Here is a 21,111-nt window from a genome sequence, read left to right as displayed (position 1 = left end):
ACACACACACACGCACACACACACACACACACGCACACACACACACACACACGCACACACACACACACACACGCACGCACACACGCACGCACACGCACATGCACACACACACACATAGACATACACGCACACACATGCACACGCACACTCACGCTCAACCCACGCACACACACACACACACATGCACACGCACACGCACACGCACACGCACACACACACACAGAGCAGGCACACCTCAGCCGAGTGCGCACCTACATCTAACCTGGACCGCATTAGGCAGACTACTAAAATGCAACTGCAGACAAGATGCAACGCATGGATGCACACACGCGAGATGCTAATGACGCTACGAAGTAGACGTCAGAGCAGAGTGAGAGAGGGGGAGAGGGGGAGAGAGAGAGACAGACAGAGATAGAGAGAGAGAAAGAGAGAGAGAGAGAGAAAGAGAAAGAGAGACAGAGAAGAGAGAGAGAGAGAGAAAGAGAAAGAGAGACAGAGAGAGAGTGAGAGAGAAAGCGTGAGAGAGACAGAGAGAGAGTGAGAGAGAGAGCGTGAGAGAGTAGCTGATCTGTCCGCTGTGTTCACCACGCGGCGTGCAGCGCCCCCTACCTCGTCGTCGGTCAGGCACTCCGACGGACTCGGCGGGTCGCCGGGGTCTTCGACGTCGAAGCCGCGGCTTCTCTTCTCTGCCGGCTCCTCCTCCTCCTCGTCACGCCGCGCCTCCCCCTCGCCGCCGGCACCGCCCTCCTCCTCCCCCTCCGCCGCCGCCGCCGCGTCGTGCTGCTCCTCCTCCTGCTGCTGCTGCGCGGGCTTCCTTCGCTTCTTCTTTACGCCGCGCCACACCTGGGAGAGGCCCGAAGGACCGAAGAGCCGCGAGAATCGCAGAACCTGGAAGCGAGAGCAGCAGCGGCGTGGGAGACGCGCCGTCGGTCGCGGTAGCCGCGTTCGAAAGTGCACGACTACGGTACGTAAGCGTGGTTCGAATAACGTCCCCGACCGATCTAACTCACCTTGCCTGGTCGGAAAGCAGGAAATAGCTCCCTCACGTCGATGTTCTTGAGTTCAGGAGGCATCATGTCAGCAAGAGGGGCATCCACCCTCGAATCGTCTGCGTAGAACGAACGGCATCGGTGTATTAGAAACCAACCATGAGCGATTGTAACCTTTTTTTTTACTAATCACTGGTCCTTAGCAACATGGTCGAATATCTCGCGATCATTCCTCCATCCCTCATATCCGTCCAAAAGCCAACCGATCACATTCGCTTCAACTTATCGCCCATTTTGTATGGATTTCTTCAAAATTAATAACAAGCGAAAGAAACAGCAAAACAAACACGGCTCGCGAGAGACAGCCACGCGTACAACAGCTCATTTAACATCTCTTATTTACATCATCCATTCGTACCCATGATCTCCAGTTGTTGGTCACCTCCAGCTCTATCCTCCCTGCCATCCTTCCCGTCGGCTTTCTCCTCCGACTTGACCGGCGGCGCAGCTGGCGGCGGCATCAACTTGGAGTCCACCTTCTCTTTCTCATCATCATCGTCGGCGTCGTAGTCGTCGTCGTCGACTTTGGCGACAGGGGGCGCTTGCATCTGCATCGCGTCCATGGCGCTGCGGAACTTTGCCTCGTCACTGTCGTCGGCCATCTCATTGATGTCCGAATAATCGACCGCGGAACTCGCCTTGTGCGCGAACGCTGCGTGATAGAGGGAGCCACCGTCGGGTATAACGCTGATATCGGCTTAGCTTAAACACGGTTTTTGAAGCAACTGGTAAAGTTTACACACACACAATATTACTAATTAATTAAGATTACATTACATTAATTAAGATTAGATAATCTAATACGACATGTGATGTTCGAGCAGGGTCTCACATGGCTATGGTAATTAGTTCTACTAAACCATCAAATTACAAAATTATTGTTATATAATTATAGGAATTATTATTGTTATAAGAATGAGAGTATTTTACCGTCACTGCTCTCCTGGGTGGAATCACCGTCTGTGTCAGAGTCTTGACTCTTGTTTTCTTCTTCATCCTTGGTCAGCTGTTCCACCATCGAACCAATACCGCTCAGCTGAGTCAATCCATTTAGATGCTGTTTCGATTCCTGCATGGAATTCAATATATCGTTTCACTATCACATATAGCTGTTTATATTGCCATCTTCTCCTTCTACAGCTTGATCTACATAGTGATAACCCAATAGTTCTGTGCACACACTTGAAGACATTTTAAGACAAAAATAAATAAAGCTAGCAGTAGGAAACAGCTACCGATATCATTTCTACGAGTAAATTACCGAGTCCAGAACATCATCTTCAAGTTGACCCTTCTTGTCAATGTTTCCAAACAGGAAACCAGTCAGTGACATTTCAGGCGTGGGCCGGTCCTGTTCCTCCTCAATTTCCATGGCTCTGCTTATAACAAATGAACATACTTAAACATGCTATTTTACACATTCACACGCATGCACGCACCCATATATGCATGCACACACACGCATGGGTAGAAATTAACTTGTGAACAAGGGAGTCCAACGGATTCCATGCCCCCAAAAAGAGAAAGTCCGCAGCAAAATGAGGGAGTCCGCAGTCTGAAGTTCAAAACTAAAGCACGTGCTTTGCATGCATGTACTTATTTGCTTGCTTGCACCGCATGTACGCATGTACACTTGTACCGCATGTGCTTATTTTGAAGGTTCATGAGGTTGCACGTCTGCCAAATTTTCTTTGGGCATTTTAATACTGAAACATTCCGCGAGGTCGTGCTCTGGAACGAACTAGTTAATATACTTATAGCAGAATTTTCAGGGAGTCACGCGGACTCCTGCATATATGTGAAATCAGGGAGTCCGACAGTTAATCAGGGAGTATTTGACTCTGGACTCTCATAAGAGTGTATGAGTCACTCTTATACACACTACGATAGGCGCAGAACGGGGTTGCTATTTATCGAACCCCGACCACCCAGTCGCAAGTGCATGTGGGCGCAGAACGGGGTTGCTATTTATCGAACCCCGACCAGCCAGTCGCAAGTGCCTGTGGCTGTGTATATATGTACCCGAGGTAGTTTTAGGTTGTTTAGTATTATGTTTATATTTTTATATGACTACGTACTAACTATTATTATTAATAGTAATTAGTATTATGAGGTATGTTTAGGGTTAGGGTTAGGGTTAGAGACTTAGGGTACACTTCTGTAGTACAAGTCTGGTACACTTTTTGTATACATATGTAGTACCTGATACGACAACGACCCCTTCAGTAGTAGGCCTAGTAGTAGTGCTAACTTCAAACTCAATGCGCTATGTCAAGAGTAGATAATATAAATAACATGGCTATGTACTTGTAATATATAAACTTGGCTATGTACAATATTGCCGTTGTGTAGTACGTCATCACATTTGCTGTTCAAAGACCACAACAAACAAAAGCGCTAGACGGCAGCACTGTATCACAACGAGTGCGTTCTCCGTTTTCATGTGAGTGTGATGTTAGTATGTTGATTGATATTGAAATCTGATTACATCTTCCAGTAACAAATATCACAGTTGAATCTAATATTTTATACGTAATCTTATTTTATTATTAAAGTGAGATGTGCGTGTGTTTCTTTCAATCTTTTCTGTATTCTATTAAACTAGGGAGCGGTCAACTGACTGAAAACTGTATTTTCAATACAGTGACTCATGCTCTCGAATTTTCTGCTTGCTTGCGGTATACGGCTAGACTACAAATTCGGCATAATGTCGATGATAGTATGAGTGTGAATAAATATTGCCCCCTCCTCTGATATTTCACAAGCAAACGAGATCATGATTCATGATTCATACACAGACACTTGAAGTGTTTCAATAAAATATAATGCTAAATAAATACGAAATCTATTTACTACGGTACCAAATTCTTAATGTTTCTATACTCTTTCACCTATTATTGCTGACAGTTTCCTGTAAATTCCGTCCAAATCCTATGTACAACATACGCTGCCGTCGGCCATTGCTCTCGCGGCTGCACTGTGCTCACTTACACAAGTTATATATATAGCAGGTAGGAAAGCGGGATCCCTAAATTCGCTCGACGCTCGCTTGATTTCACGCCTTCACAGCACGAATAGACATCCAACAGCTTCCATCTTTGTTTCCATTTCAAGAACAGTGTTCACTTGTTATAAAAACATACTGTCTCTGTGTGTAACCGAGCTGTTACACGCGAAATCACACAAAGACTGACGAAATTCTTGCGTTCGCTAACCTTGCCCAGTAAATGTAAATGGCTGTCAGAATCAGGAAACACCCACCGGCCCTCTTCGTGACCTAATTCTTGCGCCGCAACGCTGCAACGTTTTTGCAACGCTCCAATGGCGAGGCTCGTACGGGAGTTGGAAAGCAGTGCACCGCCTATAGCTCATAGACTGGTACTCGCTCCCACCTCTCAGCTTAGCTTAGTTACTCGATGGGTAATCGAGGTGGGAGCGAGTACTAGTCTATATAGCCCTATACTGGCAGCCATTTACATTTACTGGGCAAGGTTAGCGAACACGAGAATTTCGTCAGTCTTTGTGTGGTTTTGCGTGTAACAGCTCGGTTACGAACAGAGACAGTATGTTTTTATAACAAGTGAACACTGTTCTTGAAATGGAAACAAAGATGGAAGCTGTTGGATGTCTATTCGTGCTGTAAAGTCGTGAAATCAAGCGAGCGTCGAGCGAATTTAGGGATCCCGCTTTCCTACCTGCTATATATATAAGTGTAAGTGTGCACAGTGCAGCCGCGAGAGCAATGGCCGACGGCAGCGTATGTTGTACATAGGATTTGGACAGAATTTACAGGAAACTGTCGGCAATAATAGGTGAAAAAGAGTATAGAAACATTAAGAATTTGGTAGTAAATAGTATTTATTTAGCATTATATTTTATTGAAACGCTTTAAGCACCTGTGGATTCATAGCTCTAGTTGCCGCAGGGCTATAGAACATTCTATTACGAATGCTAGGTACCAACTTATTCACGGTTACTCGCGGCTAGAAAACATCTGTGGTAGGCAATTAATGCCTCTTAGTCTTATCCGAAGTGAATATGTCTTAAGTTATATATGACAGCTACTAATATTGAACCTTTAACTATCGTTGAAATGGTCTGCTTGTGGTATTTCTTGTGAACGAAAATTATTTACGAAATTCAAACAGCTATTTGCGCCAGTCAGCGGGTTGGTCCCTAGCATTCGTAATAGAATGTTCTATAGCCCTGCGGCAACTGTATGCGGGCTACAGTACTAGAGCTAACGAGATCATAGGCTAGGCTAGCTCCAAGAAACGGTCTTGTTAGAGTTAGAAGACCTATAGACAATCGGTCGCACAGCCTGGTCGGGCTAAGGCTAGGCGTAATAATAGTACGCTATGGGTCACGATGAATCCTCGTGGAAATTTAATGTTAATAATAAATGCTGTGCTTAAGTTTTAAGCAACTCGTGATTCCTGCTGCAAGTTTATTCAATTTGATCTTGTATAATAATTGCAAAATTGTTTTTGGTAGTGTATGCTGCATGTGATGTGGCACACTTCCATCTGTGTAGTTATGGCCGTTATCCGTGGAATTGAGACTAGCTGGGGATTGTGCTGTTTCCTATACCTAGAATTCTAACTGGTGGATGAACCTTTAACCTTGCTTTCTTTCCCATTTGGGTTATCCTTTTTGCAAGATTATACTTGGAGTTGGCAGGTCGACAAAAGTAATTGTTAAAATATTCCTAAATATTTTAGATTTAAGAAAATAAAATAGGAAAATAAAATATTTCTAATATAGAATATGAAAATTTGTGCTGATCGTGTGATTAATACCAGTTTTTTTTTTCTTTATAGTTCCAGGAACAGGTCGTTGTAGGAAATTTACAGTAACAACTCCGTAAAAATAGTAATGGCGGGAGGCGATAATGGGGGGCAGTCAAGAGCCGGCTACAACGACAGAGAAAAGCCGAGCGAAATCCGTCGCAGTAACATCACTGCAGCAAAGTCGGTAGCTGAGGCCGTGCGCACAAGCCTTGGACCAAAGGGAATGGATAAGATGATACAGTCAGGCACAGGTATTCATCCTACCAAGTGGAGTATTGATCACTTCCTTCACATTCATATGTGTGCATCACCATTGGTTTATTTGTTGTGTGTGGCTGTAATATTCTGATTGTCTGTTTTGTCCGTTTAACGGTGTGGTCCAGTATGAAAAATTAACGTGTTACGTGTGAATTGTGTTTAAAATCAACTATGAGATGCGCAACTAAAGATTTACAAACTTGAAAGTTTTTGGACTCGTGAGAAACCCAAAATTTTTGGTGAACACAAAATCAATTATTAGCTAATGTGGTTACTTGACCCAAACTATGATGTAGCTAAAAGAAAGAGACATTAATTACAATTATCATCTGGCCTGGCCTGCAAAGTTTAGAGAATGGAGCAAGGACCTTGTCTACAAACGCCCACTGCATTCGTTCTACAACAAGTCATTTAATTTCAGGCGAGGTAACCATTACCAACGATGGCGCCACCATCTTGAAACAGATGCAGGTGCTGCACCCTGCAGCGAGAATGCTTGTTGAGCTGTCGAAGGCGCAAGACATCGAGGCGGGAGATGGAACAACTACGGTAGTCGTCCTTGCTGGCAGTCTACTTGACGCTGCTGCAACGTTGCTGTCTAGAGGGATTCATCCAACGCAAATCTCCGAGGTAACAAAAGGCTCCGTGTGGTCGGTTCACGTTCAGTTATAAACTACTAACTACACTTAAAATCATCTAAGACATCCCTAGGGGGAAACTTGGCTTTGTGCTGTTTCTTCAGTCTGGCATCAGGAGTGGCTTGTCCTTTTAGAATTCCAATTGACTGATCTTAAAATTGCAATTTTCTAATTTGTCCGGTTAGTGGTACTCATTTGGTGGCTTGCATGATGTAGATGAGTGTTGGGTGGGTTAGTGTTTGCTAACAGTCCTTCATTTCTAAGCGTAAAGGAAATAATTTTTTAGCATAAGATATACTAAATTTTAATATTACTAAATTTTAATATTTTATACAAGCGTTTGCTAGCAGTGATATACCTGTCATTTCTAAGCATGAAGGAAAGAAGTTTTTAGCATTAGATATACTAAATTTTAATATTTTATACAACAGGCATTCCAGAAGGCTGCTGCCAAGGCTGTAGAGATATTGGTCGGAATGGCAATGCCTGTTGAGCTTAGTGACAGAGAATCACTGTTGAAATCTGCTGCAACATCTCTCAGCTCTAAGGTTGTGTCACAGTATTCAAGTTTTCTCTCACCACTAGCTGTTGATGCTGTGTTGAAGGTAAATATAGCACAGAAAGTGGCAGTTTATCAATCATACTCACTCACTATTGATTTTCTTTAAAAATTTGAATGAAAATGGAGAATGGGAAGGTGGGAAAAATATCTCTAATTTGACTCTGGTTCAAAATGAGCTTAGTATGTACTATTAAATGTTTATTTTGAAGTGAATGTCAGACTATAAAAAAGTAATTATATCTTATGAACTATAAATAATAGTTTATTCGATGTGTAAATGCATTTTTGGTATGTTAGGTGACCCGGATGACATCAGATTTGTCGAAAGTAAGATTGCATGTAAAGCACCAGATATTTTTGTTGGCCAGAAGCATGAATGCACATATACAAAACATTATGATAGCAACTGCTGCTCAAATAATGAATTGTCAAACTGTAATCCATTCTAGAGACCTATTGCATTTCCAATACCTGTTTTGCTACATAGGCTTAATTGAATTTGAAGAAATTTTCATCTAAAGATCGCCAATACTTGCAATAAACTATCCTGATTTACAGATAAAAAATTATGCACACAAAATGTCTATATGCAAGGAAATTCGCATCGTTGGCGAGTTTCTTGGTCGTGTTTGTGCCTTCATGCTTTTGTGTGGGATAAACCTCTGGTAGCATGCATGCATTGCACTTGTATTGTTCATGCTTAGATATATGCTTATTGCTGGTATCACTCATTGTTGGTTATTGTTGTGAATTGTTGTTGTATAAAAATGCCATTTACTTATTTTTTGCTCATGCTTCAGCATCAGTATTGTATCAGTTCTGAAACATATGCATTTTTCAGTTATATTTTTGGTAAAGTGTTGCCTAATTCAGAGTTCAGTTTTAGAATTTGCCCAGCGAAAATAATTTCGAATATTTTATGCTTTCTGACAGACACCTGTTCATTATTTATCATTTTGCATGATGTTTGCAAGTGCACAATAGAGTTCAAAATGTAAATGTCTTAATTTTATAATTATTACTGTTAATTTATATCATTAACACACAATAAAGACAGATTTGTTTTACGTGATCCTCATTTATCCTCACGTGATCCTCACATGATCCTCACGTGATCCTACATGTAAAGAAGTAAAATTCCAGTGAATGATTTATCTTGATTCACGATGTCAATTTCATTTGTCCGATGCTTGCGATTTGAACCGTTCTTATTTTCAAGGTCGTTAATCCGGACATAGCCGATAACGTTGACCTTGGAGACATCAAGATAATCAAGAAGGTCGGTGGAACGATAGAGGACACGGAGCTGATAGAAGGCATGGTGTTCACGCAAAAGGCAGCCGGGTCTGGCGGACCCACCCGCATCGAGAAGGCTAAGATCGGTCTGATCCAGTTCTGCATTTCCCCACCAAAGACAGACATGGAGAATCAGGTGCGTACATCAATCAGTAGTGCACGTTAGAACGAGCGTCGCCTGCACGTTGCGTCGCGAAGCCGTCGCTGTCGGATGCATCGCTCGCGTGCAATTCATTGCGAACAATTTCTAACGATTGAAGCATATCATTCACTAATCAGGCAGCGATTGTTAAAAAATTCTACCGGAGGCCAGTAAAAATAAAAATAATTCTACCATTAATCAAGTCTGTGCTCTGTCTTCTCAATTATCATAATCATAAAAGATCCCGCTCATACGTCACATTCTAATATAACCGATTAATATAATATATATATTATATAATATTTCATATTCACTTATCTAATTTTAATCAACATAATTTAATGTAATTTAACCAATCTCTACGATTTTATTAAATCATTTAATTTCAATTAACGTAATTTGACTGTTCGCAGGTCATTCTCGCCGACTCTATCAAATTATCTAATCTTAATGTAATTTAACCTTTTGCATATCATTTTCTCCGATTCTATTAAATCGTCTCATCTTAATTAACGTAATTCGACTGTTCGCAGGTGATTCTCTCCGACTACACGCAGATGGACCGGGTGCTGCGCGAGGAGCGCGCCTACATCCTCAACATCGTCAAGGCGATCAAGAAATCCGGCTGCAACGTGCTGCTCATCCAGAAGTCGATCCTCCGCGACGCCGTCAACGACCTCGCTCTGCACTTCCTCGCCAAGATGAAGATCATGGTCGTCAAGGACGTCGAGCGAGAGGACATCGAGTTCGTCTGCAAGACGCTCGGCTGCAAGCCGATCGCCAGCCTCGACCACTTCTCCACCGACATGCTCGCCGCGGCCGACCTCGTAGAAGAGATCACCGCCGGCACCGGCAAGCTCGTCAAGGTGACGGGGGTCGTGTCGCCGACTGCCGTGCGCACCGTCTGCGTGCTCGTGCGCGGCTCCAACAAGCTGGTGCTCGACGAAGCCGACCGGTCGATCCACGACGCGCTGTGCGTCATCCGCTGCCTCGTGAAGCGGCGCGCGCTCATCGCCGGCGGCGGCGCGCCCGAGATCGAGATGTCGCTGCGTCTCGCCGAGTACGCGCAGACGCTGCGCGGCGCCGAGGCCTACTGCTTCCGCGCGTACGCCGAGGCGCTCGAGGTGGTGCCGATCACGCTCGCGGAGAACGCGGGGCTCAACCCGATCGCGACGGTCACGGAGCTGCGCAACCGGCACTCGGTCGGCGAGGCGAGCGCGGGCATCAACGTGCGTCGCGGCACGGTGACGAACATCCTCGAGGAGAACGTCGTGCAGCCGCTGCTCGTGTCGACGAGCGCCGTCTCCCTGGCGACGGAGACGGTGCGCAGCATCCTGAAGATCGACGACATCGTCGTCGCCGTGCGCTAAACTGCGGCAGCGGGGTCGGGGTGTTTTTTTTTGTCTCGCGTGCAGATGCGGTGCCCCGCTCGAGTTACCTGTGGTCCCCCGTCGGATATGTCGCGAGTAGTTTATCGACTGTCGTGAGTCTAAGTAACATTTTTGTAGCTTTTGCGTCAACAGTTTGTGTTCAAAGTTACGTGACTATTTGGACTTCTGGCATTGTAATTATTTGTGACGTTTCTGACAACGGCCGCCTACCTGGGCAGACACCAGTGATATTTATTTCCAAGTCTTGGCGCTGTACCGCGTGTCGACTTCCTTGTTTTTTGCTTTGTTTCCGTCGCAGTGTAGCCGTCTGCATTGTTTCACATCATGTAAGTCCAGCGTGAAGTTGGCCGTCGTGTATGCCGCCACTCTACAAGTAATAATAACCTACATACCCATTCTTGCTATAGTATCGTATATGTGAGGTCACAGTCACCGTCACACTCGGCACGCGGGGAGGGGGAGAAACGAGAAGTATTCGTTCACGTGTGTAAGGAAAACAGGATTCTAGCAGCACCTCCATGTAAGAACTGGCAATTTACATGCATTTGTAGAGTGGCAAAATTCAAGGCATGTGCATCGTTTTCAAGTTCTGTATTAAGGATGGAAATCGCTTTCCAATAAACATTGATGAACTTTAATTTTAAACTACGACATTACTGCGTAATCCTGTTTGTTTGATCTAATATCAATTCGGTATATTGTGAAGTATGTATAAAATGTCATTTCCACATTGCACGTCAGTGTATTTTACATTCCATAGATAATACCATTAAATAGGGATAGACTAATAACATACTCATAAAAGAAGATACATATAGTGGGTATTTAAAAAAAGATTTATTAGTAATTTATTGAAATTATCTACAACCCACCACTCACTGACAACTTGCACCGACATGGAATGGTTAATTACCTTTCATCTTCCAATAACTGCATAAACAAAAATCTCGCAGCAGTATCAGATTCTTTTGAAAACTCGATTTTTAGTAAAAGATCACTACAATAATGGTTTTATGTTGGCATTCTCACAATTAAAAATCTAATTTAACTCGAAAATATAGCCGTGCTGGGGTTCGTTTTAGACCAAAGTGCTGCGTTATCCCGCCAATGCAGATTACAGGCATCCTTTCCCCGTGGTGCCATCTTTAACGAGTTCCCGTCGAAAAAAGTGCCAGAATTCCACTTGCGATACCAATGGAAAGAATGTAGTTGCTGAGAAAAAAAGTTAAGGACATAAACAGGGTGTTGATAAATGATGCTATTTGAAAATCAATGTTGAGCATCTGTTATTACCCAACTCTTGGCGAGACCATTACTAGAGTAATATCAAGGATACACAGTCGGCGACATCGTCCTCAGGATGTAAAATGAAGCGATGAGGACCAGCAAGAGATAGAACGCATTATTGTAGAATATGGAAAAAGTTGTTGCTTCGTAATCTGCCACCTCATTCTTCTTCCATAGTGCCCTGCAAGACAAAACTTGGGAATCACGCAAAAGAGCTCGCAAATACCTCTTGCTTTTCCAACGTGGTATAGCATTCATCACATTCATACTACTTTTTGATCTCATCTATTTGAAAATCAGTGACAGCAGGCTATATAATATGACAGCTTGCAACTGGGAGGGGGAATTCCCTGAGATATGTTAATATTCTATTTGTCAGCATAAGGTTTGAGTTTTGACCATGCGCAATGAGTTCTGCAAACAAAAACACTGACTAAGTTATAGCATGAGTTTTTCATCCATTAGCATAACTTTTCTCCTATTTTCTTTTAAATCAAAAAATGGTACCGTTCATCCTTTTCTTTACGAGACATTTTTTTGTCATCTGCCAGGCTCTTCAACACCTCTCTGTTCACACCATCCTCTCTCCTCTGTGCAACTCTGCAGATAAAAAAATCAAGTGTAAATATATAAGAATAAAGAAACATTTGTGCAGTAGTGTCACAGCACTGACACACATTGGCTTCTTACATCGATTGCACAAGTGTCGTTAATGACTGTCCTTGGAACCAAGGAGCTAAATATAACAAGGAGAGGAAGCGCCGCCATATCTGGCCCAAATTTGGGTTCGGCAAAAACCCTAGAACAGATTAGTGTTCTATTGTCTCTGGTTTCGGTCTGCACAGCCGTTTCAGCTGATTATGGTCCATACATGGCGCCTTTGAGGCGAAAAGCACACAGCCAATCCACTTCCTCTCCTTGTTATATTTAGCTCCTTGCTTGGAACAAGAGTAACAAAGACCACAGAGATGTGTCTATGTGTAAGGATGTATTTATCCTGAAAAGCTGCTGCATAGATAACACTTCATAATTTTTTTTAAGTGCCACTAGAGGGCAGCAATACGTAGCATTATCATTAGTTAGCACGAGAAAATGTACTACAGAATAGATGATGTTTTGGCAAACTTCAAGTATAAATAGATCTAGAAAAAAAACTTGCATTCGCAGCTCCTAATGGCCAAATAAACTTATTTTAAGATGATTACCCTGCATCTAATTCCCATAATTACACTGAATATTTATAGTATTACCCTACACATTCTACTAGCATAGCCATAAGGAGCCTTAATGAACAACTTACTTGTGTTTGAGAACAAATTTAGTGTTTTTATATGCAAATGCAACGAGATAGGTGCTGACAATTGTCATGGCTGCCCAAACAAGTCCAGACTGATATGGATCCATCTGGTGAATTCTCCAGAACAGCCCTGAAATGGTAAATTTGGCATAATTTAACTGGCAATTTAACTTATTTAGCTGGCTTCATAGTAGTGTGTCTCCTGTGTTTGCCATTTTGGGTCATTTCTAAAAAAACATTTATTAACTGAATGTACAACTTGGCAAGTGCAAATGAAGTGCCAAGTTTTGGATCCAAACTTACTACCCTGTGCAGTCCAATGGTGATATAGAAGGTATAGACGGAAACAAAGGCACATCAGCAACTACCAAAGAGCCATCCGTTTATACATTTATTGATGGAAGTATCTAAACATAAACCGATTGCAAGTCAATGTGCAAGAATGATGTGAGGAGCTTGTGCCTGATCTGGCGAGGTCAACTACAACTAGTAAAATAAGTCTATATCTCAACCTAGATATATAATTTAGATTAGCAGTTGCTATTTTAAACTAATAGAGTGAGACTGCTAACTTATATAAGAACTAATTATAATACAAAACTATAACATAACAGCTGGTTGTTATGTACAGATTCTTTACCAACACTAACTAGTAGTAGTACCTACCTTTCCATTGATTAAATTTGAAGAATGGTAACAGGTAAGTTGTATTTCGTGTTCCATAATATACTTTTCGTTAGACAGAATGCGTTCCTAAATATCTAACTTTAAAAAGCAACAAAGTCTAATCACTTTTAGTGTAATATACTCTCGTATTCATCTACATCTTTCGCGGGGCTATAATATTTGTGGTAGCACACACCTGTCAGCTACCATCGGGACTGTGCGAGTGATGCTGGAGTGGAGTGTGGCGACTGGTGGAGTGGTGACGTGGACGCCGGATCAGGGAAACAGGTACGGAGTTCGCATTCACCGACAATTATTTAAATCCGCAAAGACGGGATATTTTACTTACATAGCGGTATAGCGGAGACTATAAGCGCATTTCCGTAAAACAGCGCTGATGACTTAGTAGTCACATTCCTGCTAAAATCCTGCAATAACAGCTCTTCCTGCTTCGTCAATTTCTTTCCCACTGCCATCTTTCCCGGTTACCTCTCGTGGTAGTGATCAAGAAATCAAACACAGGTACAAGTTAAAAAGTTTTCGACTCGTTAGATCCGACAATTACTAGTATTTTTTATAAATATCTAACTGTAGGATTACTATTAATTTTTTATTTTCTAAAGCTTTAATGGTCAAATGCAAAATAAATGGTAGGTAATGAGGCGCTAGAAATTTTAAATCGCACCAAGTAACGCCATTTTTATTCCCCACGTGCTATTTGGTGCTATCGCGTACATGGCCATGGGAACCACGTGGGAACATCATAAACTCATGATAAAGATGATCGTCTTCAAACCTGTATAAGAATAGTATTTACTAGGCTTGCGTAAAAATAAACAAATCCATAACAAATAGATAGGATTAGCGGCAATGAGACCGCGATAAATCGCAGCATCCCCCTCCCTAAAAGAACCCAAGTTTTCATTTATCAGTTGCAGTCTTAAATTTCTGGAAAAAATAAAAATACCAAATGGTACCATTCCTGGTATAAAAAGAGGATAGCAGAAAGTAACTTGTTATGATAAATCCATAAATATACCACGCAGTATGACTTAAGCCCCCAACGACCAATGCTAGTGCACATGAACAGCAAACTCGTTCCGGGGAAAGGATCGAGTGGCCTACCAATAATGTGGGCAACAGATTGCATCCTCGCTACACGCCTAGCAACTTGTCTCTCTTCTTTTCTGACTGCCGGGAAGTGAGAACTAATAGAGCGCAGCTAGTCTTGCTCTTGCTAGTTGTACTTAAGAAACGTACGCACATTTCTGCGACCAACATTATGATTATCCGTGCCACAGACAATATGTTGGGCGGTCCCACATCAATGATACACAAGATAAAGTAATACCAGCAATTTATTTGTGTTGTATTGTCAATTTTTAATACATGAAGCGTGGTTATTTAGAATAGCGTATGATCTGTGGCGTCACAAACACGGCAAAACCCCGGGGCAAAACAAGCGATGTTTCACGTGACGTCATAGATCAGGTCACGTGTATTTGTTTTGTGTTGTGGTTGGCTTGGTGGTTGGCAGAAGCGAGGCATGACATTTACAGATGAATGACCACATGTTCTGATAGAAAGCGCTGTTTATGTAGTGCACGTACACGTGCGTGCTGCGTGCGTGCATGCGTGTGTGCGTCCGTGTGTGTGCATGTACACGTGCGTGCGTGCGTGCGTGTGTGCGCGCGTGTGCAGGTACACTTTCATACGTTCGTGTGCACGTACACGTGCGTGCGTGCGTGTGCACGTACACGTGCGTGCATGTGTGTGTGCGTGCGTGCGTGTACAGGTACACGTGTGTGCATGAGTGCGTTGGTGCGTCGTGCGTGTGTGTACAGGTACACGTGCGTGCGTGCATGCATGTGGCACGTAGGACTGCGTGCGTGCGTGCGTGCGTGTGCACGTACACGCGTTCATGCATGCGTGCGTGCGGTGTGTTTTTGGAAACGTGCATGCGTGCGTGTGGCGTGCGTGCGTGTGTGCGTGCGTGCGCTGGCGTGCGTGCGTGCGTACACGTGCGTGCATGTGTGCGTGTGCACGTACACGTGCGTGCGTGCCGTGCGTGCGTGTGCAAGTACACGTGCGTGCGTGTGTACGTACACGTGCGTTCGTGCGTGCGTGTGCACTTACACGTGCGTACATGGCGTGCGTGTGCACGTACACGTGCGCGCGCGTGCGTGCGTGCGTGTGAACGTACACGTGCGTGGCCTGCGTGCGTGTGTGAGTGCGTGCGTGGCGTGGCGTGCGTGCGTGCGTGTGCTTGTATCGAACAAATATCACGCATCTGCTTGCTGGCCAACCGCTTGCTGCGCATGTGCGCATATGAGGTCAATGTTTATAAACATGAAACATGCTTCGCTATATATATGATGAACTCTGGAGAAAACCTCAGAAACAGCATCTTGTTTGCTAAGCGAGAGCATGATAGTAGGCACTAAACATATATCATGAACATATGTACAGCTATATAATACATATTTTTTCATGTCCACACTCTACAGTACATTAAATATAATCTTTCCCCGACACGCGCGCAACCAACACCGTGGCGATAGCTTCAGCGTACAGGCACCGAACAAATAATTTATTATAACGGTCGTTAGATGGCGCTATAACCCACTGTTAATGGCGTTGGCTTCTTTCCTACTCTACGTAAATCGCTGTGGCTCTTGTGAAATTTTGTGAAGATCACTTCGAAAACTCGTGCTACAGAGCTGTAGGTCTATACAAATCCTTTTTAAATCGAATACGCTTCGGCTGCTATCTATAATGGCGGATGACGATTGGGCGAAACTTGTAGATGAACAAGATGCTAAATTGTCACAACAGGCAAGTACTGAAGTAGTTCCAGTTCGCGACGCTAGTGCCACTGCCAGTGGCAGTGCCGTGGTAGTGTGTGATTGCCCAATTCTAATCCTGTATTGCATTTTAAATGTCATTTAGTGAAAATCTACATATCGTATCTTTTCCCCATTTATCATCATTGCGCCAAACATGATGGTTCTATTTACTGGACAGTACATGGTTCTTGATTGATTCAGTGATTGAGTGTTTATTTACTTAGTTAAAGGGATTACGTCACGAATTTTCTATGGTAAAATTTGTAAAAAAAAAATTCCCATTTTTTTACATTAAAAGTAAGAACTAACGAGACTAAACAAATCGTCAAATTCTTACCTGATAAGATTGTTTCTCCAACTAGTTAAAAAATCCAAAAAACCTAGCCGATTTGAATTAATGTTGTCTAACATTAATTGCTTGTTAGGGGCTATGTATGGGTCACGAGTGTATGTTCACATCGGAACAATATAGTAAAATAGGAAGTGTAATGCAGCAATTTAACCATAAAATGTAAACAGAATTACTTATATTTTTGTAAAAAAGTGGAAATATTTTTTTTATTCTTTACTATTTACGGTGACGTAATCACTTTAATTATCAAAGCGTGCATTCAAACAAGAAGAATTGCACCAGTTAAGCATGCAGCTAGATTATTACCAAACGTCGAAAGACAAAAGATATGCCTAGCCTACTTTCGTACATCGTGTTCCTTGGAAATTTACGGTCATTATATTAATTGTCAACAACGCACGAACATGGCCACAGGCACTGGAACCGTTTCAATAATAAAAATGATGGTTAATAAATACAACTTGTCAGTACTACTACAGGTACCAGCAATAGTCTTAATGTTGATTTGACCTAATAACTTCACTTCAACACCGTCCAATACCGGCTGCAACACATAGCCCGCACGCCATTGTGCATGCACAGATACACAGTTAGAGAGGTAAGAAAGCGTTTGCACAGAAATTCCAGAACGCTCCACTTTTGTCGGCAGGCACTAGAGGAGAAATACACGTCCAAATGCCGATGATATTGCCATCTGTGTGTAGCTGAATGGTCACTTGTTCGAAAATATACGTCTTGCAACTTGGTACGCACATACTTTTACCCAGAATTATATGAGAAATCCTGTTCGAATTTGCCGCAAATTTCCCATGAAGCCGATTTGTAAACAGGACACAAGTACATGAGCAATGGCGCCGCATTGCACTCTGGGAGGAGTTGCATCTCGGCCTGAGCCCCAAACTCAAAAACGAGCCTCGACGCCAACCCCAGGGTACCCGGATGCCTCGCCGCTATCGTGATTGGTCAAAGGATATAATAGAGCAGTTAGGGATTTCCGGCTTGTTGGTCCTGTTTACAAATCGGCTTCATGGGAAAATTTGCGGCAAATTCGAACAGGATTTCTCATATATTCTGGGTAAAGTATGTGGTTACCAAGTTGCAAGACGTAATATTCGAACAAGTGACCATTCAGCTACACAGCAGATGGCAAATATCATGGCGTTTGGACGTGTATTTCTCCTCTAGTGCTGCGACAAAAGTGAGCGTTCTGGAATTTCTGTGGCAAACGCTTTTCTTACCTTCTCTAACTGTGTATCTGTGCATGCACAATGGCGTGGCGGGCTATGTGTTGCAGCGGTGTAGTTGAACGGTGTTGAAGTGAAGTTATTAGGTCAAATCAAACATTAAGAACTATTGCTGGTACTGTCAGTAAGTAGTGACAAGTGTGGTATTTATTAACCATCATTTTATTATTGAAACGGTCCAAGTGCCTGTGAACATGGCTGCGACTAGGGACAGCGCGTCTCCCATGGTACCGAATTCTCTCCCTAGAGGGCCTTATTATTATTATTTTGAATTAGGGATAGGGTTAGGGTTAGGATTAGGGTTAGGGTTAGGATTTGGGTTAGGGTTAGGGTTAACTGATTTTATTAATTGTTAATTAATAATGCGCCATCTAGCGGATCACTATCTCTCCCCTGAAACCTACTATTTCGGACTTGGGAGACGCGCTGTCCCTAGTGGCATCCCACGAACATTACTGTGCTGTACATAAATTAGAATAGCATATATGTATGAATGCGTTAATGTAGGTAACATGTGTGATCTGATTCCAGGTTACAGACATGAGAATTACACAGCCTTCTGGTCGCATATCAATACCAAGCTATGATGCTGTGCGACACGGGGCAGAAATTGGCTATGCCAATGGTGAACAAAACACGTCTAACCAGGATGATGATAAGCGTAAGTGTCATACAATTTACCCATCTTATAGAATAGTTATCGTAAACCTGTATGTAATGGTAAGTGTCATGCAATTTACCCATCTTATAGAATAGTTATATAGTAAACCTGTATATAATGGTCAATGAAATAGAAGCCAAAATTGTCCTTTATAGACATATCTTCATTTCATAAAGGGAATTTCGTTGGATATAGTGACCACTTAGGTGAATCACAAAAATTGTCCTTTATAGGCAAGTGTCCATTATATATAATTGTGCGCTAACACATGTTGAATTTTAAATAAAATGAAAATATGTAAGGCATAGTATAGGCAGATGCAAATCATAAAGGCTAGAATATATAATTAATAGAGTAGTGATAAAGCATGTTTAAACAAGAGTTACTGGTTGAGTAGAGGTTTCTTATGTTTACTTTTAGCAATGACTGCTGAAGAACGCTCATATCTTCAGAAACTATTGCGATCTAAGCTGGTTCAGACAAAAAACGACATCGAGATTCAACGAAAAGATCCAAACTCGCCTCTCTACTCTATCAAGTCATTTGAGGAACTCAACTTGTAAGACCCGTGACATACACTTGATTTTTTTCTTCGTGTAAAGTATTAACTCACTTTTGGGTGAATAAGTTTTCTGCCGTATGCCTACATTTATTAGGCACTTGCAGGCAAATTTGGTGCATAAATTTTTGGTTGGTTATCTGGCTAAAATACATGGTTTTAAGTGTCTTCAATTGTAATGTTATTTAACGTATTTTGTACTTTTTTTACATTCTTTATGATTGATACAGACGCCCAGAGCTTCTAAAGGGAATCTATGCCATGGGATTCAATACACCTTCTAAGATTCAAGAAACTGCACTACCTACATTATTAGCGGATCCGTGAGTACCTCGAGCATGGATTTATTTCCTGTTATCTTGACAGTTCCTACAGAATTGGGAAAAAATATTTTTTGGCTATACTCTCCAGAGATGCAGCCAATATAGTGGAAAGATTTCCGATCTGTACATCACACTTTGACCTTGAATTTCAAATAATTTCTAATTGGATTTGTTGTTGTTTTTACTTTGTAGACCTCAGAACATGATTGCTCAGTCTCAAAGTGGAACAGGAAAGACGGCAGCATTTGTACTGGCTTTGCTTAGTAGAGTTGACTTCAAAAGCGCTTACCCACAGGTAAATTAAATGTTATTAGTTATAATTTGATTTTTCACATTCTGGTGTGGAGAATGACTTCTAGAGGAGCATGGAATTTCTACATATATAATAAACATGTCTGTGGTATAGTAATATACATACATACACACACACACATATTATATACAAACATAACAAAAGTGAGCACAAGAGAGAGGGAGAGAGCCAGAGCGTGCGAAAGAGTTATCTGCATTATATTTCTGATGCTTTTCTATTGTAAAGGTCAGTATTCATATCTGGGTCTTCACTTTTCATAGGCTCTGTGTCTCAGCCCAACCTATGAGCTGGCATTGCAGACAGGCAAAGTGGTGGAACAGATGGGCAAGTTTATCGAAAACATGAGCATAGCTTATGCTGTGAGGGGAGAAAGAGGTGAGTATAGGGTGGAAAATTCTCATTCAGATGTACTTACTGTAAGCTTGGTTGCCGTGGAAAAAGATCACGACTTTCTGTCTTAGTACGTGCACATACTATAGTCATTACATATTCCACAAAAAATCAGATTTCAACTGATGTCATTAAGTCACTAGATATTAAAAATTGTTTCAAAGGTTTGTGTTTAATTTCGTAATATTCGATGCACGAATGTTTGCTTTCAGTCAGTCGAGGGCAGAAGATTTCCAGCCAGATCGTAATTGGAACTCCCGGTACTGTGCTCGACTGGACGATGAAGTTTCATGTTGTGGATCTCAAGCGGGTGCGGGTATTTGTGCTGGATGAAGCTGACGTGATGATAGCCACACAAGGCCACCAGGACCAGTCCACCCGAATCCACAGGTACTCCTTCTAAATCTCGGCTCGCGGCAAACCGACGGGTGGAGCGTTGTCCGAGACTTCGTTACTCTGCCATAATTAGCTAGTAGTAGTATAGAAAAAACTGGGCATGACAAATCACTCACGGGAAGAGTCCCCTTCAAAGACGGTTGTTCTCTAGAGGTGGTTTCGCTGTATAACTGTCACTAATAAAATAAAGTGTCCGTTTGTGAAACGATTTGTTTTCTGCATCCTAACAATATTCTCTGCCTCAGGGGTCTCAACACTGCCTCCTGCCAGATGATGCTCTTCTCGGCGACGTACGACCAGCAGGTGATGAACTTCGCCGAGGCGATCATCTCATCGCCGATGACGATACGGCTGCGGCGCGAAGAGGAGAGCCTCGACAACATCAAGCAGTACTATGTCGTCTGTGGCGGCAAGGAGGACAAGTTCCAGGCCCTCGCCAACATCTACGGCGTGATCACCGTCGGCCAGGCAATGATCTTCTGCCACGTGAGTACTAGCGACCGCGTAGTCGATGGCGGCGCCGATCTATGATGGGTCGGTACGAGAGAGAGAGAGAGTGAGAGAGAGAGAGAGAGAGAGAGAGAGAGAGGGAAAGAGAGGTCGCAGATGGCGTGGTGAGATGTCACTGTGCTGGTATGTACAGCAGATGAC

The 21,111-nt window shown here is 42.8% G+C and overlaps 4 protein-coding genes across 6 annotated transcripts in view; 2 read left to right on the top strand and 2 right to left on the bottom strand.

Moving 5' to 3' along the window:
- LOC106811549 (transcription initiation factor TFIID subunit 1-like) overlaps positions 1-3,393 on the bottom strand; it is a gene marked incomplete at its 3' end in the record, with an annotated part of 38,774 nt that extends 35,381 nt beyond the window's left edge. Inside the window, exons 1-7 of the mRNA XM_014815217.1 lie at positions 3,252-3,393; positions 2,311-2,428; positions 1,980-2,118; positions 1,408-1,701; positions 1,011-1,108; positions 781-888; positions 610-738 (exon numbers count right to left, since the gene is read on the bottom strand). Of these exons, the coding sequence (XP_014670703.1) occupies positions 610-738; positions 781-888; positions 1,011-1,108; positions 1,408-1,701; positions 1,980-2,118; positions 2,311-2,421 (879 nt within the window). The remainder of the gene's footprint in view (positions 1-609; positions 739-780; positions 889-1,010; positions 1,109-1,407; positions 1,702-1,979; positions 2,119-2,310; positions 2,429-3,251) is intronic.
- A 42-nt stretch (positions 3,394-3,435) lies between these two features.
- Positions 3,436-10,777, top strand: LOC106811551 (T-complex protein 1 subunit delta-like). Of its 2 annotated transcripts, XM_014815218.1 has the most exons (6): positions 3,436-3,492; positions 5,870-6,090; positions 6,519-6,727; positions 7,167-7,340; positions 8,517-8,729; positions 9,269-10,777. In XM_014815218.1, exons 2-6 carry the CDS (start codon positions 5,925-5,927, stop codon positions 10,103-10,105), a joined length of 1,599 nt encoding a protein of 532 aa, XP_014670704.1. In that variant the 5' UTR covers positions 3,436-3,492; positions 5,870-5,924; the 3' UTR covers positions 10,106-10,777. The 2 variants fall into 2 exon arrangements, with proteins under 2 accessions (XP_014670704.1, XP_014670705.1); XM_014815219.1 differs by lacking the exon at positions 3,436-3,492 and having other exon boundaries at positions 5,861-6,090.
- A 162-nt stretch (positions 10,778-10,939) lies between these two features.
- On the bottom strand, positions 10,940-13,880 carry LOC106811553 (translocon-associated protein subunit gamma-like). The gene is made up of 5 exons (XM_014815222.1): positions 13,726-13,880; positions 12,714-12,840; positions 11,921-12,013; positions 11,463-11,594; positions 10,940-11,338 (listed from the first exon to the last, which is right to left on the bottom strand). Exons 1-5 carry the CDS (start codon positions 13,850-13,852, stop codon positions 11,272-11,274), a joined length of 546 nt encoding a protein of 181 aa, XP_014670708.1. The 5' UTR covers positions 13,853-13,880; the 3' UTR covers positions 10,940-11,271.
- Positions 13,378-21,111, top strand: part of LOC106811552 (ATP-dependent RNA helicase DDX19B-like) — a 12,100-nt gene continuing 4,366 nt past the window's right edge. Inside the window, exons 1-8 of one of the 2 annotated variants that reach the window (XM_014815221.1) lie at positions 13,378-13,664; positions 18,350-18,479; positions 18,900-19,038; positions 19,269-19,361; positions 19,554-19,656; positions 19,935-20,049; positions 20,277-20,454; positions 20,706-20,946. In XM_014815221.1, coding sequence (XP_014670707.1) covers positions 18,359-18,479; positions 18,900-19,038; positions 19,269-19,361; positions 19,554-19,656; positions 19,935-20,049; positions 20,277-20,454; positions 20,706-20,946 — 990 coding nt within the window. In that variant the 5' untranslated portion in view covers positions 13,378-13,664; positions 18,350-18,358. Of the gene's footprint in view, positions 13,665-16,029; positions 16,212-18,349; positions 18,480-18,899; positions 19,039-19,268; positions 19,362-19,553; positions 19,657-19,934; positions 20,050-20,276; positions 20,455-20,705; positions 20,947-21,111 lie in introns of those variants that run through there. The other variant, XM_014815220.1, reaches the window with a different exon arrangement.

This window comes from Priapulus caudatus, unplaced genomic scaffold, assembly GCF_000485595.1.
Source record: "Priapulus caudatus unplaced genomic scaffold, Priapulus_caudatus-5.0.1 Scaffold551, whole genome shotgun sequence".
NCBI lineage: Eukaryota > Metazoa > Priapulida > Priapulimorpha > Priapulimorphida > Priapulidae > Priapulus > Priapulus caudatus.
This window is presented reverse-complemented; position numbering and strand designations above follow the sequence as displayed.

Coding starts and splice junctions, on each gene's coding strand:
- LOC106811551 (XM_014815218.1), top strand. CDS start 5,925: ATGGCGGGAGGCGATAATGGGGGGCAGTCAAGAGCCGGCTACAACGAC. Junction 6,728..7,166: donor ATCCAACGCAAATCTCCGAG/GTAACAAAAGGC, acceptor TTTATACAACAG/GCATTCCAGAAGGCTGCTGC. Junction 8,730..9,268: donor AGACAGACATGGAGAATCAG/GTGCGTACATCA, acceptor GACTGTTCGCAG/GTGATTCTCTCCGACTACAC.
- LOC106811553 (XM_014815222.1), bottom strand. CDS start 13,852: ATGGCAGTGGGAAAGAAATTGACGAAGCAGGAAGAGCTGTTATTGCAG. Junction 12,841..13,725: donor AGTCTCCGCTATACCGCTAT/GTAAGTAAAATA, acceptor TTACCATTTCAG/GGCTGTTCTGGAGAATTCAC. Junction 11,339..11,462: donor AGGACGATGTCGCCGACTGT/GTATCCTTGATA, acceptor TTTTTTTCTCAG/CAACTACATTCTTTCCATTG.